Raw genomic sequence first — 26,689 nt, 5'->3', positions numbered from 1 at the left:
CCCTCCCTTAGCTCCTTCCACCCCCGCACCGGAAAACACCTCGATCCCCCTTCCCAGCACGTTCGCTCCGCCCAAAGAGAACGTTTCTCGTCCGCGATTGGATCGTGTACTTTGGCGCGAGCTTTTACCATTGGTACGAGTGAAATAACGAAGGTGGAGTTCGAATAGTGAGTTCGGGAGCGAACTCCTCCCTAGGGAAGAGACAGTCGGGTGAGAACGACTTGAGGTCTGCCAGTGCCGATTTGGGTTCGCGAGGGAACAAATCTTTAGTCTACCGGGACAAGTTGACACAATCTGGAGTACTCTGTGGGAGATCGCGGTGCGTTGAGTAGCGAGTGTCAGTTTACTCCGTTAGGAGTGAGGCAGGAAGGGAAAAGCGCGACGTGTGATTATTTTCATTATTTTTTTTTGTTACTCCGGAGTCTCTCGGACGGTGTTTTTTGTTTCGTTTCGTCGTAGTGTCGAAGGTCAAGGGTCGTCAGGTTTTTCGGGGGTGACTCTGCGTCGAACTATTTTTTTTTTAATTTGATTTTTTGCCTGGGATTGATTGTTGGTGCTGATTTGAAGAGTTTTCGGTTTGGATTTGTGGGTAAGTGATTTTAGAGTAAAAAAACAGCCGTAGTTTTAGAAAAAATTTGGTATTTTTGGAAGAAGGGCTAAATAATTTGCTGATAAGCTTTTAAACTTAAAAACACTTATTTTCAATTAAATTATATGCTAAGATATTATATGGAGAATTCTAATAACCTAATCTCAAAAAAGAAAGCAAATAATTATTTAAAGTAAATTAAGGCAAATTCTCAAGAGAACAAAAACAATTTGTTGCACATAAAATTATTTATTACATCCTATTTCGACCCTTGTTTTTATTAATATTTTTATATTTAATATAATTTAGGGCTGCCACGCTTACGACCATATTGGAAAAAATATTTTTTTTAATTATTCTAACATTAAAAAAAAAACGTTTAATTAATTTTAATTAAATTTATTCAACGAAAAAAATATTATTTTTGGCGCCCAACATTGTGTGAATATTTACCAATAAATAGACCGTTTAACTTGACATTATTTTGAGTAATGAATTTATAGTAAAATAATGGCAATAAAAATAATTTAACTAAAATTATTTTATTATGTCGTCTGCCAATGACGAAAAAATTGCACTTAATATATGAGGCAAAAGAAACTTTTTTTAACCATTAAAAGAAACTAAAAAAATTAATTAAAATGATTTTGTATAATAAAAATGTTTGGATTAATTGGTAATGAGGAATTAATGTGGAGCAAAGATTTTTTTTTAACTGCCTAAAAATTATGGTTTGTTTCATATACATATAACATAATTTAAAATAATAAATACATTTCTAAAAAATTATTTTCTAATTTTAGAAACTTAATTTTTTATGGAAATTATTAAAAATCTATCTAAAGAGAGAAGACATTTGTTATAAATAAAATTAAAAAAAAAACGGCACTAGCAAACAATTTACAAAAAAAAAATTTAATTAATTTTTAATTTTTTTTATAAAAGATATGTCAAGAAAAAATGTATGAGTAGTTTGTCCTGTCCTAAAATAGATAACCAACGTATTGGAAGAGTTTATATTTTTTATAATTTATTTATAAATTTTTTGTTCCATATGAACATCATTCAGAAAAAAATTCTTTTTATTTGTTTTATTTTTAATATATTTTTTTTATATACTTAAAATTAAAAAAATATAGAAAAAAATTAATATTATTTTCTTAATTTATTTTTTGAATTTATATACATTTTTAAAGCAACCATTTTTAGTATATTGTATAAAGAAGTCTTAAGAAAAATATATATAGACATTATTAATAAGAACATTTTTTAATTTTAATTTTATTTTGAGTTTTGCACATTTGTTTTAATTAATTAAATCTGCATAAAAAAGTGTTTTAGCATTTTCGGTTTGTGAAAACATATATTTCAATTTTGCATACTTTAAATTTGGAAATAGAAGCAAATACAAATAAAATCTATAAAAATTGCAATTTTTTTTTTAATAATTTATGGAATATACGCTTAACGATATATCTTTTAACTATTAATATTTTTATGTTTAAAAAATTACAATATTCTGTAATTTTTTAAATTTAAAAAATATTTTTATTATTTTTAAATTTAAAAAAAAACGTTTAATTAATATCCATCCATAAGATAGTTTAAAAAAATGTATTTAGTTAAAAATTATATAAAATAAAGAAAAAAAGATATATATGTTGGCGCCCAACATTGTGGGGTTATTGACCAATACATAGACTACTTAACTTAATATTCTTATTTTGAGCAATAAATTGATAGTAAATTAATGCAGTATTCATAGTAAACTAATAATAAAAAATAATTTAACTAAAGATATTTTATTGTGTAACCTGCCAATGAAAGAAAAATGATACCCAATATGTGAGATATAAAAAAATTCTAAAAGTTTTAAAGAAATTAAAAAAGTAAATTAAAAATATTTTTTAGAAAAGAATTATCGAAATTTTTATTTCGTTTAAATATTAATTTAAAGAAAAATTGGCGCCCAACAGGAATACCACTGCCTAAAAAATTAAATTCAATTTATATTAATACATCATTTAAACAATAAACAAATCTCTAAATATTTAATTTTCTTTATTGTTTGAAGCTGCTTTTCATTTTACATTTTGTTTTTTTTTTAATAAAAAAAATAATAAATTTATATTTAGAAAAAAATTACTATTTTATAAAAGTTAATATTTTTTGTTTCTTTTATTTAATTAGAAAAATATAATTTAGTGCTTTAATAATATTAAAAAGAAAACGGTTGGTTATGAAAATATTGCTCCATAGATGCGCCCAACACTGTGGGGTCATTTACCAATACATAGGTTATTTAATTAATCAATAAATAAATAGTGTATTGATGGGTATTTATAGAAAATTAATGATAAAAAATAATTTATTGTATTAACAGCTAATAAACAAAAATCGGTATTTAATATACGAGACGAAAAAAAATTTTTTTAACGTTATAAATTTAAAATAAATTATTAAAATGTATTTGAACTACGAAAGTATTAAAGTTTTTATTTTTCATGTTAATTGGTAATGAGGAACTAACTTAAAAGAAAAATAACTTGAAGAAAAATTGGCGCCCAACATGTGAGAAAATAATAATTTTTTTATTCAGTTGTAAAAAACTATAAAGTTTTAAATCTATTTAAGTTAACACTTTTTTGTTATAACTAATTTAATAAACAATGAAGAAGCTATATTTTTTGTTATATAAATAGCTATATGAATTTGAAGCAGATTCTTTTTAAATAAATGCCACTGACCAAGGATTAAAAAAATACTTAATTTTTTCTTATAATTTCTTATATAATCGTTGCCAAGAAAAAATAAATGAGCAAATTTTCGTATTAATAATTAGATATATGCAGTAACAAACGTGTTAAAAATATACGTATTTTTCGATTTTTAAAATCTATATAATTTTTATTCTATAGGAAAAGGATGATAAAAACGTTACGATAAAATTGCCATTTGTATTTTTTATATATTTTAAGGAATTTTACTTTTTTTAATGTAAGGATTCCCAAATAAATATATAAAATAATTATTATATTTTTTGAAATAATTGAAGCAATACTACCATTATCACAAAAAAAAACACGAACTAACACTGTCATAAGTAATGTCAAATTTTTATTTGTATTTTTGCTTAATTTGTTTAGACACCATTAATGTTATTTTTACTAATTATATTTTTTACCTTTTAAATATATTTTTCAAATTAGTCATTTTTAAAGTGTATTTCTCAACCATGTTTGTTTATTTACTAGTGAATCTTAATTAATAAATAATATATTTATAGAAAATTTAAAATTTTAATTTTTTTGTTATTTTACTACATCTGTATTAAAATAATTGTACATCAATTTTTTTCGGATGTACAAAAAAATACATTTAAAATTTTTATTGGTCAGATCAGGGAATAGCTACGAAAAATTAAAAAAAAATAAGAATAATAGATCAAGAAGCAGGCATTTTTAACTTTTTTTATTTAATGTTGGAAAAACTTAATCTAACTTAAATTGTAAACTTAATATATAAGATTACAATATAATTAACGTTGATCAGTATGAAACTATTAACTAAGTAATAAAATATGAATCAATTAAATGGTAAAATTCGTGAGTAATAGACTTCGTCAGTTATACGCTCTAAGCTAAAAAGCTACTTATACTAAATAATTGCTTGATATCTATTTTGACTTTCCCGATAATGGATCAGCCCCATAGACATAAATAGTTGATTCTGTATATTAAAAAGACTGAATTTATACTAAAAAAAATACATAACCAATACATATCGAACCCTTACCCGAAGGGTATTTTACAGACGGCCCAACCACGAGGTCAGACGAGTCGACCACCCCGGGGGTGCCCACCCCATCCCCGTGGCCCACCCTCAGCTTGGAGCTGGACGCGGCGGCGGCCTGGGGTCGCAAACTTTACCCCCCAGGGGCCACCCCGACCCGAACGGGGGCTGGACTCATGTTCGGGTTACACCATCATCAGGATCCGGGTACCGGGTTACACCACCATCAACCCCGTGGGCCCAGTTTAAAAGAGGAACCGTTGGCCAGGGGTTGGATGCAGGGTGGAGTCACTGATCAAAACGGGTGAGTAGTATTTAGGCGTATTTTTGTCGTTTTTCTTGTCTACATTTCATTGAGAAGTAAAAGTTTATAGAATCAACTTCCAAAGTACGTCTTTCTTAAACATTACAGCTTGCAGAATTTAAAGATGAAAATATCCACAGATAACTTCGTAGCACTGTACAGCTATCCGAGTAACTCGTGTAACCTTTATGCAGTAAAGTAAAATCCAAAAAATTCGCCTTTCCCTAATTTTCTCTCGCTCGTACCTTTTTTTTTCCAGACAGGAGCCCTTTCCGCGGCACTAACAAAATTAATAGGAACAAACTCAGTCGAACATTTACCACCTTCATTAACGACCTCGTATAAATTACCGAAGGGGCATAAATTACCCCGGCTAAGGGCGTAATTCACCCCTCTCCCCCCTCCTCTGAACAGGACTGACGGTGCGTTTTGCGCTTTTCGGCGGCAAAAAAGGTCAACGCGAGGACCTACTACCGTACCCACCCTTGCCGAGATTATTAGCGAATTTCGCCCCATTTAGGGCTGATGTGGTTTAGGTTTTTTCGGGGTTTTTTCTACGGTCCCAATCGGGCGTTTGTTGGAAAGATTACTATATAAGGAAAAAACTGATAGAAAATAGGTTCTAATAATAAATCTTTTTTTATTAGGCACCCAAGGGGTTTATCAACGTTTTAGACGTATATCCAACGTATATCTTACGACGAACCTTACGACTCGGTTCTTTAAGTGCTTTTTTAGATTTGTTGCTAATAATAGGTCTAAAAAACATAGCCAAATTGTGGCTACTCATATTAGGTTTTTGCCTCTAAAATTGAGCATGCCTTTTAAAATGAGGATAATTTATCTTAGCTATATTTTTGTAATTATTATTAAATACTTGCATGTTATTTGATTTTTGCTAATTAATTTGAGGTTTTCATGTTTCTTATATTATATTTAATAAATTTTGATGCTTCCGTTCCAGAAACGCAATTATTTTTTGTATCTACTTGTTTACCTTAGATTTTTATTCCTTCAAAGACAGTTTAAAGATATGTATTTAATAAACAATGAACTATAATTTATAAGGAAAAACACATTTTTGGCGCCCAACATTGTGGGACTTTTTAATTTAGACCGTTTAATTGAAAATTGTTTTAAACAATGTTTTTATTTGATTTTTATTCCTTCAAAGACAGTTTAACGATATGTATTTAATAAACAATGAACTATAATTTATAAGGAAAAACACATTTTTGGCGCCCAACATTGTGGGACTTTTTAATTTAGACCGTTTAATTTAAAATTCTTTTAAACAATGTTCTTGTTGCCAAACTATGTCTTTCAAATATAGCCAAACTAAGGGTACTCATATTTGCCTTTTGTATTTAAAATTATTATTTTTTACTTACGTCTTTTAAAATAACGATAAATGTTCTACATCTATTTTCACTATTACTTTTATATATTGGCGTTTAATTTTCCCTAATTAATTTAAAGTCATTCCTAATTAACTTAAAATAATTTTTGTGTTTTTTTTTATTAATATTTTGTTTCTTTTTAGTTTCTTAAAAAAATGTTTAGATCTAAAAATATTTCTCAAAAGACAGTGTAAAAAAATTTATTTAATTAAAAAAGAGCAAATTTTTGGCACCCAACATTGTGGGCCTATTTACCAATACATAGACCGTTTAATCTAATATTGTTTTAAGCAATGTTTTTGTTGCTTATAATAGTTCCTAAAAATGTAGCCAAAATATAGCTACTTATATTTGCTTTTTCTCACGTATATTTTGAAATTATTTATCAAAAAAATTAATTAATTTAAGTATAAGGTTTCAATAAAATAAGGGTAAAAAAAACACAAAATATGCTAAAATTATGACAAAAATTTCGATAGAAAATGTTCGTTTCACGTCCTATTGGTCAGTTTTATGGTTTGACAAAAATTTCTATTTTTTGGCTAAAATAAACGCAACATATAGAAAAAAAAATATGGATAAAATTCTGAAATTTCGTGAAACTGAGACAATTTAGTTGGCTCAATGGTCTCGAATTAAGTTTAAAAAATAATGAATAAAGTATAAAAAATAATATATCAAGAATTCCAGGCAGTTTGGGACCACGTCCGGAAATTACCTCAACTGCCTGGAACTACAAATAAAAAAAATTCATGGATTTGGAATTTCAGGCAGTTGAACCTACATCCCGGAATACCTTCAAATGCTTGGAATTTAAAAAATCCTGCGATTTTTGGCAATTGAGAGAGTTTGGCTGGTTCAACTGCCTGATATAAAAGAATAAAATTGACTAAAATAATAGAACAAGAATTCCAGGCAGTTGGGACCACGTCCGGGAATTACTTCAACTATCTGGAATTACATATTAAAAAATCATGAATTTAGAATTTTAGACAGTTGCGATTTTTTTTTCAGTTTGCAAAAACCTGCGATTTCAAGCAATTGAGACAGTTCAGCTGCCTGGAATTAAAGAATAAAATTTATAAAAATAATGGATTAAGAATTCCAGGCAGTTTTAGCATGTCCAGGAATTACCTCAACCACCTGGAATTACATATAAAAAAATCATGGATTTAGAAATTCAGGTAGTTAAACCCAAATCCTGGTATAACCTCAAATGCCTGGAATTTGAAAAAGAACTGCGATTTTAGGCAATTGACACAGTTCGGCTGGTTCAACTGCCTAGAATTAAAGAATAACATTTTAAAAATAATAGATCAACTGCCTGGAATTACAGATAAAAAAAATCGTGGATTTAGAAATTCAGGCAGTTAAACTCAAATCCTGGCATAATCTCAAATGCTTGAAATTTAAAAAAAAACTGCGATCTTAGGCAATTAAGATAGTTCGGCTAGTTCAACTGCCTGGAATTAACGAATTTAATTTACAAAAATAAGCAATCAAGAATTCCAGGCAGTAGGGACCACGACTGGGAATTACTTCAACTACCTGGAATTACATATTAAAAAAAATCATGTATTTAGAATTTTAGACAATTGAACCCACATCCCGGAATTACCTTAAAAGCCTGAAATAAAAAAAAATCTGGAATTTCAGGCAAACAGTTCGGTTGGCACGAGTCAAAAAATAATGGATCAAGAATTCCAGGCAGTTAGGCCTATGTCCGGAAGCTACCTAAATTGCCTAGAATTATAAATAAAATAAGTGATAGATTTGGAATTTTAGGCAGTTGAATTTACATCCGTGAATAACTGGAATTTAAAAAAAAAACCTGCGATTTCAGGCAATTGCGACAGTTTGGCTGGTTCAAATGCCTGGAATTAAAGAATAAAATTTACAAAAATAAGCAGTCAAGAATTTCAGGCAGTAAGGACCACGACCAGGAATTACGTCAACTGTCTGGTAATAAAAAAAGTTAAAAAAAAATTTATTAAGATTTCCAGGCAGTGGGGACCACGATTGGGAATTACTTCAACTACCTGGAATTACATATAAAAAAAAATCATAAATTTAAAATTTCAAGCAGTTGAACTCACATCCTGGAATAACCCCAAAAGCCTGGACTTAAAAGAAAATCCTGGAATTTCATGCAACTGAGACAGTTCGGCTGGCTCAATTGCCTGGAATTAAAAAATAAAATTAAAAAAAAAATTAATCAAGATTTCCAAGCAGTGGGGACCACGACCGGGAATTACCTCAACTGGCTGGAATTACATTAAAAAATAATAAATTTAGAATTTCAGGCAATTAAACCTGGAACACGTCCTAGAATTCGAAAATAAACATCCTGGAATTCTGGGCAAATAAGACAGTCTAACTGCCTGAAATTAAAAAAAAAAATCATTTATTACTGTTCGTCTGTTTATTGCAAATAAAAAATTTTTCGAATTTTTTCGTTTTTTTAAACACATTCATGAATTTCTTCAAACTTAAATATTTCAAAAACGGTTGCTCCTAGCGACATTTAATAGGGGACCTTTTTCGCGTAAAAATGATTAGAAATTGTATTTCTTTGACTAAAAAATGAGCCCTTGAAAGTCATAAAAGACACGTAAATAGCGCTAAATTAAGGACAAATTCATCTTATGTTAGAATACCCTAAGGTATCAATTTTCCTTGGGAAATCGGCATTCTTTAGGAAATTATTCAGAAAACAACAATAATAAATCTTTGACATGCTGTATCTTGAAAACCAAGCATTTCAGACCATACATATTTAGGAACTTTTTCCCGTTAAAGTAATGAATGAAAAAATGTGACATATAGGATATCTATTAAGGGTGTTATGCCTGTATAAGAGTATAAAACTTAATTTTTATCCCTGAGTCACCAGAGCTTAAAGACATCAAATATTCCATAAATAAACAAAATGTCCATGCATTTCCATAACAATAATCCAATTTCCTACTTAATCAACACCTCGTTTACACCACACACTCGCTACCATCACCACCATATGCGACAATAAAATGAGCAACAATGCCCCTTTAGAATTTCTAGATTCGCGATAAAATCACCGGCTACAATTAAATGTTATCGTTTAGCCATATGGACTTGTCGGGTAGTAAAGGGTTACCATTCTGACGAGTATTGTCCTTTCTATTGTCCTTTGGCTGACCCTTAATACCCCCGGTGACATTTTAATCCCTATTAAGGGCCCCGGGGTCCCAAACTGGGAGGGGATTTACAGTTTCGCTGTGGCCAGAGGCAAATGTTGGTGAGGTGCACTCTCGGTATTGATCTTACGGTAGTAATTGTCTCTGAATGGACACTAAATTTGCCATAATAACCATCATAAATATGCATAAATAAGCATAAAAAGACCATTACTAAATTAGTGCGAGGCATGAACGGTAGGGTGGCACTCCTTGAAAATAATATTAATTGTTAATTCCGCCATGGAACGCGGTTGACGGTTTTTTCCAGTAATTGCCTGGTTATCTCATGAAATCAAGCAATCAACAAATATGCGCCTTTAACTAATGAATAAGCACTAAATGGGTTTATGTAAAAAAAAAACGATGGGTTTGACGATTATTAATTAATTGATTAAGGTGCCCCGTTATGGCTTTTTATAGGGTTATTTTTAGAGTAAATTAATTTAAATTCTGGATTAAGTTATAACTGTTTAGGCACACATCAAGTGGCTTAGATGGGTTTAAAGGTTACAAGAAGAAGAGGAAATTATGGTCTAAATAAGAATTATCAGAGAAGTTTAAACGGCTTTTCCAGAAAAGTTGGAGTTCAAAAATGTCTGGAAATATAGCCAACAAAAACATTTCAAAAGTTTTGTATAAGTTTTTAGGATGAGGTGAGCTAATATATTCAACCAACACTCAAAGAGATGTACCTATGATTTAGTTTGAGTTTTATTATTACTTCTTAAGTTCTAAATAATTAACCATTGAATAAACACTTAACGGGTTTATGACAAAAAAAAAATATTGGTCTGATGATGAATAATTATATGATGTGGTCAGTTATGGCTATTTATATAAAATTAATGAATTCAAAGTATTGACTACCATTCTGAATTTAATCGAACTTCTTGAAAATATGATCATTGATTTGTCTAGAGGGTTAGATGGGTTAAAAGATTTGAAGAAAAAGGACATTTATAGTTTAAACAAGAGTAATAGGAGATATTTAAATGCCTTTTCCAGAGAATTTGGAATGCAGAATTGCCTGGAAATGTAGCTAATAAAAACCTTTGGGGTTTTTTTTTTTTGGCAATTTTTTTATGATTTTTTTAAATTAAGTGATCCAATAAATTCAGCCAACACTCTAAATGAGGAGATAGATCATTGTATTTATAAACGTCTTATTATAACTTTTAAAGTTATAAATTGCTAACTAATAAATAAGCACTAAATGTGGCTATGTAAAAAATTATGGGTTTGATCATTAGTAATTAATTGGCCTTTTATAGGGTTATTCTTACAATAAATTAATTTAAATTCTGGAATGTTATAACTCCTTAGGAACATCATTCGTCAAGTAGCTTAGATAGGTTAAAAGATTACAAGAAGAAGAGGAAATTATGGTCTTAACAAAAGTGATCAGAGAAATATAAATGGCTTTTCCAGAGAATTTGGATTACAAAAATGCCTGGAAACTGTTTTTTTATATGAGTTTTTAATATTGGGTAAACCAATATATTCAACCAATACTCAAAGAGATGTACCTATGATTAAGTTTGAGTGTTATTATTACTCCTTAAGTTACAAATAATTGAACCATTAAATACAGCATTGCCTGGAAATGTAGCTAATAGAAACCTTTGCAAAGGTTTTTTATGATTTTTTTTAAATTAAGTGAGCCAACCAACACTCTAAATAAGGAGATTGATCATTGTATTTATAAATGTCTAATAATTTTTTAAGTTATAAATAGCTACCTAATGAATAAGCACTAAATGTGTCTATGTAAAAAAATTATGGGTTCTATGATTACTAATTAGTTGATTAAGGTGCCTCATTATTGCTCCATATATGAAATAAATTCATTCAATTGTAACAGGTTTTAAGGGATATGATCCATTGATCCATCAAGGGGCTTAGATAGGTTAACAGAGTTATAAGAAGTAAAAAGTTTTTGGTCTAAATGAAAGAAATTAAGGAACCTTAAACGCCTTTTCCAGAAAACTTGGAATACAAACATTTCTGGAAATGCAGTTATAAGACTCATTTCAAAGGTTTTTAATGAACTTTTAAGATTAAGTGAGCCAATAAATTTAATCAACAATATAAGCAAGAAAATTATTCATTACATTCAAAAGAATTATTTTAATACTAGGCTAGCTGTAAGCCAATATGATAAAAAAAATTACTTATGACTTTTAAGCCTTTACTTTAATTGTTTTTTTTTCTTTGAACGTTTCAGGTCTACAGTTGGCAGGGCACATTTCGAAAAACAACCACCCTCCAACCTAAGAAAGTCGAATTTCTTTCATTTTGTGATCGCCCTATACGATAGGGCGGGACAGCCTATTGAAATCGAAAGAACCGCCTTCATAGGGTTTATAGAAAAGGACCAGGTAAGCAGTTTTATGAAATTCTATAAAAATACCAATAAACGCTAATTTTGACACGTTTCACTTTCCCCCTTTTTTGAAATATAAATATTCTAACGTTTAAAATGGCCCTTTATGATAAATGCCGGGCGTGAAACGTAATTACTTTCCCCGCTATGTTTTGTTTCGAGTCCTTCTCGCTCGCTTCTCTTTGGCTGGTATACGTTATGGGGAAGATTTCCGTAGCATACGGATTAATTAATAAATGGTTTCCAGTTTGTTATTTGGTAGGTAAAGAACGTTTAAAATTTGCGATTTTATGCAAGAACTTGCGGAATTATGTCCATAAATAAAGACAAAAATTTATCTGATCTTTCAGTTTGGATTCGATCTTTTTTTAATTTTTTTTCAACTTTTAAAAATTAATATTTTTTGTTTTGTACCTCTATATTTTAGTTTATTTTTTTATTGAGTTTTCTTCAATTATAATAACAATTTTCAAACCTTTTTATTCAAATAAGCCACAAATGTGTTAAAAATGCATTTTTTTATCATTCTTATACTACTTTAAAAATAATTTATTATTAAAAAAAAGGAGAGATCACAAAAAAGGAAAAATAATAAAAATAAAACAATTATGACAGAAGCTATATTTAATCCCAAAAACGAAACAGAAAAACAAAGGAAATAATTAACAAGAGATCAAAAAAGGAAAGAAATATAAAAGAATTGGAATAACGAGCTTTTTAATTGTATTTTGTTTTCGCCCTTTTTAATTGATCTCTTTTATTTAATCTTATTTGTCTCTAATAATTTTTTGATTTTTTTTTAAATCTTATTTTGTAATAATTTTTTTGTGTAAACAGAATAGTGTAAATTAATACTCTGCTATTTTCGTTTGTCTCTTCCTTATCTGCAAATAGTTTTTACCTAATTTTAATATATTGAACCGAAAAAGGTTATTTAGATAAAAAAAATAAAAATTAAGAACAATCAAATGAACAAGAAAACTAAAAAAAAATTAAATTAAAAATTAAATATTTTTTCTACATATTTTGTTTCTATATTGAAAAAAAAACGATTTTGCAGCTTTTTTTTAAACTATTTTGTTTATTAAAAAAAAATTATTTTATATAGTTTGTTATCATTGTATTATTTATTCGGCATATATAGTTAAATACAAAAACTAACAGTTTCCTCAAAAATCAATAAAAATAAAAACACAACAAAAATAAAAGGTAAAAAGGGAAAAATATAAGAAAAAGAAATTAAAATATTATTTACTTACTTATTTTAAGCATTGGTGCATTAAAAAAATTAAAGAATATATTAGAATAATTACAAAAACTGGAGAAGCCTCATCTTAAATTCTATAATTTTTCTCAGTTTTTTAAAAAAATATTTTGTGTGTTTTTAGGCCAGGTTATTAGGCCAGGATTTTTCTGCACATAATTTAAAATTTGTTAGTTTTTCTTATTTTACTATTTTAACTGAATATATTAAACATTATTAGAAAATTATTATAAACTATTACAAGTAGAAAAATAACCTATGATAAGCCAAAATCTATTGTTTAATAATAAAATTTAACAAGAAGAAAAGGAAAGAAAAGAGAAAAACATTTTAAAGAAGTGGAAGAAGAATTTTTCATCCTAACTTCTTGTATTTAATTTTTGGACTTTTCCTTAATTTATTTTTTTTTCTTTATTTTAAATAAATTTTAAGTTTTAAATTTTTATTTGGTAATTGGCCTATTTTTGGGTGAAGTCAAAATACTTAAAATTCGAAAAGTGGGATTTTTTATTGTTTTTCATTTTTTGTGAATATCTTCTTACATGTTTTTAATTTATTAAATGCAAATAAGCAATAATTAAAAAAATAAATGCAAAAGAAAAACTAAGTTTATTTTAAGTAAACCAGGGACTTACCACAAATTTTTCCATAAAATAAAAAAACAAAAAACTTTGTAATTTTTAACCTTTGACTTTAAATTTTTTGCTTATTTGTTTCATTTTTATATTCATATTTTTTATTCAAAGAAGTAGGAAACGTGTTACTGAAAATCATTTAAAAAAAAATGAGAAATAAAAGCAAAAAAATGACAGAGATAAAAAGTGAAAACAAAAAACAAATTATAAAACCTGAAAATTAGAAATTTTTTTTTAGTATTTTATGCTCTATTGTGTTCTTATTTGATTTTGTGTAAATAAATTTATTTTTTTACATTATGTTAGAATACTGAAGATTGGAAAAACTGCGTTCCTCGTTTATTTTTAACCCTTTTTTTTTGAAAATATTTTTTAATTATTTGTCTATTGAGTAAAAAACAGCAATAATTAAAATACAAAAAATAAAATATGCAGAAGAAAATTAGGTCTATTATAATATTGAAAACAAAATTATGTTAATACACATTTTGTCCACCAAGTGACAAAACAACAGATTCTGAAGTTTTTGTTAAATTATTTCATTTATTTTTTTGCATAATTAATCTTTATAGCTTACAATTTTGAACCTTGATTTTTTTGCTTAGTTAGCTTTTTCTGCCTTTCAATAATTTTTATGTTTAGTTCTGAATATATTTTAATTTTATATACATTTCTGGTTTATATAAGTGAAAAACGTGTCGTCTGAAGCCCTTAAGAGGGAGGAAATATAAAAATATGAAAAATATATATAATTTAACCATATTGATTGGAAACAAAAAATAGAAAAACAAAACAGAAAAACTATAAAAAAAGCTAAGAAAGTGCAACAATTAACGTATTAATTAAACATTGATCTACTAAATAAAAAATAGCCTAATTAGGTAAAAAACAAAGTTATTAAGTAATATAAAAACCGAACATAGATTTTTGTCTTTAAGTTAGTTCTTTATTTTTTTATTCTCTTGTAATTTGATTAATTAATTTGTGTGTTTAAGTAATACAAAGAATTGGGCAATATTTATCATATTTATAATTTAAAATCAGCCTGTTTATCTTATAATACTTATTTAACCTAATTTTAGTAAAAATTAAAAGAGGGACCAAAGCAGTAATAAACCATAATTTAATGAATATAGATTTTTTAATGTGTGGAATAAGGTTCCTAGAATAAGATGGTTAATTCCAAAAAATAAATATATATACTTAAATTCTCCTAAATATTATTCCAGAAAGTCAAAGTAGCTAAGAAACTAACTTCTCAGGTTCAAATACGTATTTAGATACGAATTTCGTATCCATTAAAGTTATGCTAATTATTAACAAAAATCAAACTAATTCCAGGCAATTTTCTTTTCGGAAAGCTCTTTTAATATACAATATATTATAAAAAAGCAACGTCTACATTACAAATCGATGATCGTTTCCATTTATTATACCCACCTAAAACGACATTACCTAGTAATAAAGTATCGCGTTTAGGTAAACGGAGTTTTTTTAGATTAATTTTCGAGTTTGCCATCGTGTTTAGATAATGGAGAACATGGAGAGTTGATGATGGATCGCGATAAGAGGCTCCCCTCCCGTCGTATTTTAATCAACCCTCGAAGGTTTTAATGTATATGGGGTGGAGAAACGGTACGAATTTAGGTTTAGGTACACGGTGTTATTTTAAAAGTGTAGGTAAAATAAAAGTTAAATAAGTTACGGTAATTTATGGGTATATTAAGTTGAGTTTTGGGGTTTAGATTTAGTGAGACATTTTGAAAGGTGTTTACAGTTATAGGAAAAATAGAAGAATTGAAGTTTTAATTATGCGAATATAAAAAAGTAAAATCAATGTTGATATATAAGATGAAATATCGAATAAATTATTAAGCACAAATTAAAAAAAAATAGGCAAAACAACAAATACCTAATGATAGAAAAGAGACAAACAGGTGAAACAGGTATATGGAAGAATTAACCTTTAAGTTGTTTTGCTTACACCAATAGTAAGGGACAAAAATTGATATTTTAGACAAATATTCTTTCCAAATAAACAGTACTATCAGTACTGATTTACTAATGCAGAAAGAAAATTAAAAATATACTATTTTCAATAATTGGGGTTAGAGCTTAAAAACAAAAATCTTTGGGAAAAGAAAACTATATTAAAAAAATTGAAGAGAAGAAAAAATTAGCAAGTCGATCAAAATCGGATAATTTTTAATAAAAAATATTTTTTTTATTTGATTGTTTATTCTTTTACATACAAAGCTTTGAACGAAGTTGTCACCTTCATGGTCAAATGTCTCCCTTGGACTACACTGGGTAAAGAGTCCAGTGTTTTCAAAATTATTGATTGAACTACTTTAAACTACATAAAACGAACATTTTACATAACATTTTTAAAGAATATTGGGCGTTTTAGGTCATCGAGACTCACTGCCTAAAAAGTCCTTCTTTCTAAAATTAGCTTGGACTATTTTAAGCTAAAAACAGCATTTAACACAACTTTAGAGAATATTTTGCTCATTTTTTATTGAAGATACTCTTACTAGTTTCGTAGATTTTGTACTTTGAATAAAGCGATTACCCAAAAAGCTAATTATTCATACTTTTTTAATTATTCTTTTAGAATAAATTATAATTAAGAAATGAAGAAATAAATTTTGGTTTATTATAGGTTTTTTTTCTTCATTCTTATTCCTATTAACTAAACAATGGTTTAAATATTTTAAATAATATCTCATTCTTAGCATAACTTAACACACAAAATAAGAACCTAATTATAGGAAAATAAGAAGAAATTCGGTATTAATTTTAAGGCAAAAAAGAGAGATAACAGCTCCTAAATCTTTTATTTAATAGATCATTATTTAAATTAAATAAATACGTTAATTATGGCTTCATAATTTGTTGTTTGGCTCATTTTTATATTGTTTTTTAAAATTCTTATCAACAAATGCAGTTATACTATTTATTATTTTTCTATAATTCCTTTTTTTCTTCATCATTTTTAAGTGGCATATTTTTGAGAAACATGAATAAATATAAAAAATATATACGGAAATAAATTAGGAATATAATATTAAGTAAAATAGAAAAGGAAATAAAACAATGGTAAAAAGTGGTTAAATTTAATGATAAAACAACTATGAAAATGTTTTTTAATAGAAATTAAATAATTTAAAAAAACTGCAAAATCTGCTGTCTTTACAATTAATGAGCAAAATGGGTATTAAAACCATTTCATTTTTGTATTAAATAAAAATGAAAAAATAAAAAAAAATAAGAAAATTAAGATAAAGGCACTAAAGAACAGAAATGACAAAGCAAAAAGCCCACAAAATTAGATATAAAACTTCTTGTCATTGCTCTTGTTTATTTTTTTCCTTTTACTGATCGTTTTTAAATTATTTATATGTATCTCGACTTTTGCTTTTTTATATATTGAATTATTTTTTCTCCCTCTTATCTCTAAGTCATAACGATTTTTGTTCAGTTCACTTAAAATTAGAAGATCTGTTATAAGTATGTTGCGCAATTATTGGGCTAGAAATTGCTTTAAATGTAGAAAAAAATAGGGATTAATTAAAAAAAGGAAAGGAATACGTTCTTCATTCATTAAAATAGATACAGCGGTTATATTGTCAAATTTTATATGATATATTAAGTCGCCTAAAACAACCTTTTTTTTTAATTTATTAATAAAACTTCAACGAACTAGGAATATATTTTATTTTTAAAAAATCTCTTAATAATATTAATTTTAGTTTATAATTGGCATAACTTTAATGGATACGATAGTCATTTAATTAATTTTTTGCCACTAGATGGTTAAATTATCCATAATTTAGGTGCATTAGGTCTAGGGTCAGAGAGGGTAATTCTCACAAAAAAATCTTCTTCCAATTTAATAATATACTTAAATATTTTAATGCTTAAGAAAATCGGTTAAAAATAATAATTTTTAACCGTTATTGTATTGTTCTTCTGCCATTATGGCATCAAACAAAAGACTTGTACAATCTGAGTCCGGTAAATTTATTCTTTAACTACCTGCAATTATATTTTAAGTACTTCCTACTAAGCTAACTCCAGTTCATAGTTCGAGCACTTGTTTTTTTGAAATTTCAAACGTTGAGAAATATAATATAAAATTTTATAATATAATTTGAATTTTCAGTGTTAAAAAATAATTTTTTTCTACTCAAATTTACTGAAGTTCACATTCATGAAATTGCTAATTTTGGTTAATTATTGGCATAATTTTAATATATATATCCGGGTATTTTGGTTAATGTTTCCTAATAAAATTGTAAACCAACATAAGTTAGAGCTATTAAATTTAGTGATCTAGAAAGACACCTAAAATAGCCTTTTTTATTAATAGAAATTTGATGATACACGTAAATATTATAGTCTTTCTTATTAGTTGGCATAACTTTAATGGATACGATAGTCATTGTAACAAATTTATGCTTAAAGATCGTTTAAGATTAAACTTTATAGGAAATACTTCTAGGGACGTCAAAGGATACGTAACATAAACCCTTCTTCCAATTATCATCTAAATATTCCATTATCGAATAGAATCGCCAGGCATATGAATATTTAATGGAAAATATGATTTTTGTAATTAATTGGCATAACAAAGCAGCTTCGTGTCTGATTACTTAATTAATGAAAATATTCATATTTTTTTGGCATTTAAAAAATTAACATCAGCAATTTCTACCTTATTACTAAAAAAATTTTTAAAGAACTTACCAATAAATTACTAAATTAAGAGAGAGCTCTACATAATATAAAAATTATGGAATAATGCGGCAGGAATTGATGAAGTATGTATTAAAACCTGAAACCATGTAAATATTATTAGTTGTTCTATATTGACTTATATTAATAATTATTGTATTTTACAAAATAGTTTCCCAAAGAATGTAGGAAAGCTAACGGACCCAAAGTGCCACCTTATCAAGAAATTAGAGTTATTAAATCTATCAGTAATTTACCAGAGGTCTTAATAATTTTAGAACGTCATATTTTTTATATCACCTGAAAATTATCTTAGGCTGTCAATCAGGTTTCCAAACATCATTTAACACTACCACAAGTTTTCTGGGTATCTAATAATGATATCAGAGCCAAAAATTACATTAAAAAATTAACCAGGGTGATAAACCCTTCTGAACTTTAGTAATGCCGTTAATAATATAGATAATGGATTACTAATAGCTAAGTTTAAAAAAAAAATTATTACATTTCTTAAGTCTGATCCCACTATATTTCAGTAATAGAGAATACAGATCTAGAATACTCAAATTTCTTTCAAAGTAAACCTTTTAATTTATGTTGCTTATATAGAGGATTGCCTAAAATATATAAGGTACCTGACTCTCAGAAAAGTTATAGATACCTTCAAAATAAGTATGAGGGGTGAAGCTATACCTATATTTAAATGCTAATTAAACTATTTTAAATTTATTTGATTTACAGGGTGGTACATGCATAATCTTTCCCTGTATTCGGGACTCTATATCTATAAAACTTATTCGCTCAATTATTGCAGTTCATAGAACGGTAACGCCACCTATTACGGGAAAACTACGATGTGTCTTAATAAATCTCAACGGTAAAACCCGCGTTACGGTGTTATCGATACTGGGGGGGTATTTAGCCCGCGGGCTGATAAACGGTCTCCTGAATTTATTCACTCTTTGTTGTTAATTCCCGTTTGTTCGCCGAACCTCCGTCGTTTTCCCGGCTTTTCTAAGGGATGATTTTGTGAGTTATACGATTTTTCGGGGGTTGACTACGGGATAGTTTATGCGACGTGGGCGGATTGGGAATTTTATAATAAAAAATCACAATAATAATAGGGTTCTTAGTGTTTCTGTAATATATATATTTTTTTTTATTTACAGGAGGCAGACGGTCAAAAAACTAATAATGGTATACAGTACAGGCTTCAGCTCCTTTTTGCAAACGGTAAGTCATATGATTTTTTTATTATACATTATATATATATATATTCAGATAGCAAGTTAGTAAAAACCAAAGTAGTGTCATCTGCAAAAGATATATTATCACCCTCCGTTTCCAAGCTGAAAAAAGGTTCACATAGACCTTGACACCTCATATTGGTCATTTTTCACTTTCGTTTATTAAAATCTATTATGACTAACTATAACTATTATAAATAACTCTATTAAATCGCCTCTAACAACATAGTTTTCTAAGATTTTAAATAACGTACTAGGGGAGGCAGTGTCAAATGCTTTGGATATATCAAGGAAAACCACAAGGCACTTTTTTCCCGAATCTATATTGTTAATTAGAGAGTATTTTATTTTTTCCAAGTAACTTACAAGTTATTCCTTCGACAATTTTCTCAATATTTTTCAGTAAACCTATTGGTCTATAAATGTCTATTAGTGACTTAGAGCCTGACCTATGAATAGAATATACTGATTGGGTATAATTCCAGGTTTAGAAATCAGCGTTAGTGATATGGGTGAAGGATTAAGGATAAGAAAACAGTTCTTTTTTAAAGATGTTATATGTAAAATTACTTCAGTTTCATTGACTGATTTTAGAAATAAATAATAGTTGAGGATTTATTTTGTTTGCCATTTCTTGACCTGTATTAAAAAAATAATCATTAATGAGATTTAAAATTTCTGTTTTGTTAGTAAAAAGCTTAATATTTTGAAATGTTTTTGAAATTTTTGTGTTTTTTCATTTGTAAAATCGAATTCTCATTTATATATCCTTATTTCAATCTGAAAATTAAAAGAGGATGAAAATAAAATAATGTTTTTCGGATATAATTAGACACATTACAAAAGAAATAGACTATTTCGAGATAATCTAGGCCCTATTAAAAAAATGAGACGATGATATATGTTTCTTACTATTTTCCAATAAGTAAGAAATTCTTATTACAGATAAAATCTATGCCATATTTTACGCCTAAAATAGACAGAGACAAACCTGGAAAACGCGTGCGGTTCGCCGCTTTAAGCCCCAACTTCCTTTTCTGACTTACTCGATAAAAAACACAGAACAGGACTTACATTTATTAAAAAAAAAAAAACTTAAACAGCCCCGTTCCTTAACCACAAAAGCCATAATTCACCCTAAGGGGGTGTTTAAACTCTCAGTAGCTGTCCGAGGAGTTCTGCAGTCAAGTCCGTCTTCTGGACCGCTTATCTGAGGAATTCCGCACCGCAAATTATTTCCAGATACCGCAACGACCTGGTCCTGTCTTACGGATTAATTTGGCATCGGGACTGTTTTGGTTAAGAAATTAATCGTCTTTCAGCTGCACAATTTTATAAAATATCGAATCCGCACCTGTTAGAGTTTTATATTCGTTTACGTAACGTCTCGGTAATGAAATCCAGCTCACATATAGTCGAACCGGTCGGTCGGTCGCTCTCGACTCGGCAATTAATTAATTATTTTAAACTGAATGGTTTATCAATTGTCAATTATTTCTATTGACGGCTCGCCGTTACGCCGAGTCGAGCCAGAAAAACGCCTTTTACACTTTGTCGTCGCTATTTGTACGCCGACGTATAAGGAAGTACGTAACCAGTACGTAGCAAACGTTCGGTGAATGTTAAACTGACGCTTTTGCTTAATTTCCTTCTATGTTTTACCCCTGGATGGTTGTTATTATCAAAGGTATTTTTGTTTCTTGTTTTTTTTCCATAGCATATAGAAGTTATAAAGAAATTGGTGAAAAATTTTGTATCTAACTTACCACCAAACAATTTAATTTGCGTTTCATAATTCGTGTTTGCTTTCTTGCAAAAAAAGTATTTTTTCTGTAAATACCTGGAAGAAATTATTTTTTATTTCAGGCAGTTGATCACGACCGTACTTCAATTGTCTGGACAAGTAATGGTCTCGATTTATTAATAAATAAAAAAACAGGAGTCATATGCAGTTAAGTTATGCATAAAATGCGTTTTGTAATTAGGTTTGCGTTATTAAAGGAAAGGAGGAATTCTGCGACTATTATAATAATGATGATAAAAGTGCTTTGAAAATTTTGTTTTTGTTCCAGGCAGTTGAGTATGATAAGGCTTTAAGTGCCTGGAAGATTAATTATAAGAATTAGTTAAGGAGGTTAAAAAAAATGAAATTAAAGGTATTTAAGTTATGCTCAAACTATGCATGTCTTTAATTACGTTTGCGTTTATAGCGAAAAAGGCTTTTATTAAAGTTGTTTAATTGCCTGAAAGAATTTTTTTATTCGTTGATCACAACAATATTTTAATAATAATACTAAAATTGCTCTTTTTAAAAAAAACTGTTTGGGAATTTTATAGATAAAGCTAAAAACAAGAAATGCAATATAAAGTACACAAAAAAACATAAAATACCAATACACATATTTACATCCTATAAATATTTGTACAACAAATACTAAATTAAATTATTTAACTCCTTAAAAGAAATTTGCTTATTAGGTTAGAAGAATTCAATATTTTACTTACCTTCAAAAAAATTTAATTTTGCATTTGTTTAATCATGTTTGCGTCCTTACCAAAAAAATAGTAGACTAATTAATGTTTAACTGCTTAGAATAATGTTTGCATTTGCAGTTAAGTATAACAATATTTTAATACTACTAATATTAAGTTACTTTACTGTAAAACAAATTTTTACAAATTTTATAGACAAAGGTAGTGAAAATACATACCAGAAAATAACCAAAAAATACAATATATAATACAAATAAGAACAAAAAATATAAAAACACATACACATAAAAAAATATATTAATCACAATAAGGCTTTAGTTACCTAGCTAACAATTAACTAAAGAAAATGACTTTCATAGGCATTTAAGTTATGCATTGAGCTCTGCTTTTTTTTTTAATATCGTTTGCGTTTTTAACAAAAACAGGCATGTATCGACTAATTATTATTTAACTCTCTTTAAGATTTTTGTATTCCATGCCTATAAAATGACTGTAACAATTTATTATGAAAAAATAAAAAAAAAACTAAAATCTGTACGCCTTTTAAATTATGCATAAAATTTACATTTATATACAGGGTTTATATACAAATCGACGGAGTATACCAAGGTATTCTACAGCTCATTTAAAGACGAAAAGTCCTGAAGCGTTTTTTTCAAAAATCAAAATTGTATGATGAAAGTGTAAATGGAAAAAAAGGGTTTAAAAGAGGATAATAATGCAAGGAATAAATCATAATGCCTTAATATATGATTTAGGCGTTTAGAGAAAATTTGAGTATTCTTTTGGTCAATGATGTCACGAAATTCTGGAGTAGTAAGGATAAGAAAGAGAAAGGGTGAGGAAAGAGGGTTGATATATGACGAGGATAGGCAGGAGAAGTCTGTAATAAAATTGTAGTTCAATAAATGCTTAAAATTTTGAAAAATCTGATAAATATGCAAGGGAAGTAATCGAGGTTATTGGGGTATGTATAGGGTGTACCAATATTTTTCATAGTTTAGGTGGTACTGAGTTGAAAAAACAAGCCAAGTTCCGTGTGCTTGTCAAGTCGATAACAATTTAACAACTTTGACAGCTCATACCTAAATTGATTTTGTTTTTCAAAAAAGCTAGAGGATTTTCCGTTTTTAAATTATTCGGAAAATACGTAGTTTTACTATGTTTTGCCGATATTTAAACACCTTGTATATTAAGTTCGTCTGTTTAAGAAAAAGATGAATTTTTGGGACTACTTGATGTTGAAGTGCCTAAAAGATCCTTTATTTTATTTGATAATACCTCAAATGTCTAATAAAATCCCTGTAACACTTTGTTAAGTAATAATACAAAAACAAGAGTCGTACACATTTAAGTTATGCATAAAATCGTAATTTATTAATTAAATTATTAATTAAAGGCTTAATCGACTATTTGTAATTTTATTCAAGTCAATGTTTACCTTTTTCAAATTTTTTCAAATTCCTGGAATAATTTTTTAATTTTTCCAGATAATTGGTGTCATTTTTCCAGACACTGAAAGAGTTTTTCCAGGCAATTAAAGTGATTTTTTAAGTACTTCAAATTCCTGGAACAATTTTTTAATTTTTCTAATTAAGTAGAGCCATATTTCTAGGCAATTAAAGAGGTTTTCCATATGTTTTTCGCGTTTTTTTTGGACCAATTTCTGATGAAGTTTCTTTAATTTTTGTTATTTCTCATATAGTTGGGGTCAAGAGTGACTTAAACGAACTAAAATTAAATATTAATTTGTCTGAAATGCTTTACAAATATAAGTGATATGCCGAAAATAAGCGATTTTTTTTATTGATCTAAAGGCATGAGAAATTCCTTCCAATGCCCGATAGGCTTAAGAAAATTACTTTAACTGCAAAGAAATCATAATAGACGACGTTAAACGCCTTGAATATTTATTATACAACACTCATTGCAAATGCCTCAAAAATACCCTTAAGGCTTTAATAAGAAATGATTTAAGATGCCTGGAAGACTTAAGAAGTTCGTGACAAAAAGATGGATTTTTGGGACTACTTGATGTTGAAGTGCCTAAAAGATCCTTTATTTTATTTGATAAGAACTCAAATATCTAATAAAATAACTGTAACAATTTGTTAAGTAATAATAAAAAAACAAGAGTCGTACACATTTAAGTTATGCATAAAATCGTAATTTATTAATTAAAGGCTTTTTTAAGTATTTAAAAATTTGTAAATTCAAGAAAATCCAAAAAAAATGATAATCTAAAAGAACATTAAATCGATTATTTCTAATTTTATTCGGGTCAATTTTCACCTGTTTTAAATTTTTTCAAATTTCTGGAATAATATTTTAATGTTTCCAGGCAATTAAAGAGGTTTTCCATATATTTTTCGCGTTTTTTTTTTGGACCAATTTCTGATGAAGTTTCTTTAATTTTTGTTATTTCTCATATAGTTGGGGTCAAGAGTGACTTAAACGAACTAAAATTAAATATTAATTTATTTGAAATGCTTTACAAATATAAGTGATATGCCGAAAATAAGCGATTTTTTTTTAATGATCTAAAGGCTCATTGCAAATGCCTCAAAAATACCCTTAAGGCTTTAATAAGAAATGATTTAAGATGCCTGGAAGACTTAAGAAGTTACGTCAAATGCCTGGAATAAATTGAAAAATTAGCATAATTGGGCCAAAAAAACGTAACTTTAATTAAGTTTTCGTTCTTGAAAAAAAGGAATTCATCAACTTTTTAAACTTCATCTGGTATGGAACAAGAAATCGCAGAAAAAAATTATATTTACTTAAATCATCTAGAAAATATAGAAATCAACTTCTAATTCCTAAAATAAAATCAAAAACAAATTTCAATTTTTTATAATTCAGAATTTATTTGCAATAGTAAGTGACTGCTGGCAAACAAAAAAAATAACTTCAATTCAAAATACACAAAAAGCTATTAAATATAAATACACAGATTATACAGTTTTGAAAAATGTTTTTATTCCAAGTAGTTCAGCACAACGATCTCAATAATTCAAATCAATTATAACAAAAAATTAGAATCTTATGCACTTAAGTTGTGAATAAAACATGAACTACTTGGAAATATTTTTTTTATCCATATAATTGAGTACAATGTTTCGACTGCCTGGAAAAGTAGTTCAATTTAACGATTTAACTGACAATTAACAAGAAGCGGTTTGTCGAAAAAAAATAGTTTTTATTCCAGGCAGTTGATTTTGATAATGCTTGTAATAAAACAATTTATTAGTACATAAAAAAAAGAATAGTATGCATTTCAATTATGCACGAAATCCGCATTTCTTTAATTAGGATTGGCTTGGTAAAAAAAAAGGAAATATTCGTCGACTACACGACGTTTAAAATATTGAGCTGCTTAAAAGAATTTTGCCTTTAATCCCTGATAAAGCTATAACTAAAGAACTCATTAACAAAAATTAAAATAATGAGTATCCTCGGCATAATTCGTATATATACTCTGCATTATTGTTGATGTTCAACTGCCTGGAATATTTTTTTTTATTGCAGGCAGTTGAACACTACAATCTTTTATTTATCGGACAAAATTATCATTCTATTCCAGGCGGATAACTACACTTGCCCGCAAAATTAACCGGACCAAAGATATATAGTTGCCCGGATCATCTTGATTTCTCTTCCTGTATATTGGGTTATTTATTATTACAACTAATCAATTTTTAAGAATCTGAAAAAACTTTATATTTTTTCTAATACAGTTATTATAATAGAGTACTAAATTCAGAATTCCATTCTTATAATCGCGTATTTTACAAACACTTCCAAATGACTTATCATACAGAGGTAAAAAAAGTTAAATTTTACTCTAAACTTTTAAACACTTAGTGAAAAGAAATCACAATTCTGTTCGTTGCATTTTTAATAATTATCTAGAGTAACGCCTTATTTGCCTCAAGTTTACTTTTTGTTCAAGACAGTTGATCCCGATAATGCTTCACCTGCTATAAAAAATAACCTTAACAATTTATTAAGGAGGAATATAAAAATGAAAGAAGTATGCATTTAAGTTGTGAATAAAATTTGAACTACCTGATTTTTTTTTATTAGCAAACTTAAAAAAATATGAGTTGGATGCATTTAAGTTATGTACAAAGCTTACGGTACTATGTACTGGTTATTAATTTTAAAGCTATTTTAACGTTCTTTCTAGTATTTGAAGCAGCCTTTTTGTTTCGTTGATATACTTTTTATATGCTTAGACTTTCTTAGGTGTTTTAAATTTATTCATTGACATAATGCTTCAACTGCCTGGAAGAAGAACTGTTGCAAATTATTAGCTGCTATAGTACTAGAAATTGCAAGAAAAAATTATTTACTTTAAACATGAACAAAATACTCCCAATTCCTGGTACAAAAATAAAAATAAAGTTAAATTTTTTTATATATTTATAAGTCCTGACATAAAATTATTTGATATGCTTGGAAGAATAAAAATATAATTTTATTAATATAAGTTTAATTGAAAATCAAAGTTTTGAATTGTAAATAAATTTTTTTTGGTAAAATATGGCGTCCCACTTTCTGGAAGTAAACACCAAACATCCCAGAGACATTCCCTGAATATTCCTCAAGTACCATTCAAACA

General features: G+C 27.7%; 1 protein-coding gene across 4 annotated transcripts in view; it reads left to right on the top strand.

Moving 5' to 3' along the window:
* The first annotated feature begins 255 nt into the window (after positions 1–255).
* Positions 256–26,689, top strand: part of LOC126734437 (transcription factor collier) — a 154,552-nt gene continuing 128,118 nt past the window's right edge. For 3 of the 4 annotated variants that reach the window (XM_050438078.1, XM_050438076.1, XM_050438079.1), the window contains exons 1-4: positions 256–589; positions 4,391–4,685; positions 11,528–11,681; positions 19,495–19,558. In XM_050438078.1, coding sequence (XP_050294035.1) covers positions 4,558–4,685; positions 11,528–11,681; positions 19,495–19,558 — 346 coding nt within the window. In that variant the 5' untranslated portion in view covers positions 256–589; positions 4,391–4,557. The remainder of the gene's footprint in view (positions 590–4,390; positions 4,686–11,527; positions 11,682–19,494; positions 19,559–26,689) is intronic. The other variant, XM_050438077.1, reaches the window with a different exon arrangement.

The sequence above is a fragment of the Anthonomus grandis genome, chromosome 3 (genome assembly GCF_022605725.1).
Source record: "Anthonomus grandis grandis chromosome 3, icAntGran1.3, whole genome shotgun sequence".
Taxonomy (NCBI): Eukaryota; Metazoa; Arthropoda; class Insecta; order Coleoptera; family Curculionidae; genus Anthonomus; species Anthonomus grandis.
Note: the sequence above shows the minus strand (reverse complement) of the source record. Positions and strands in the feature narration are given on the sequence as shown.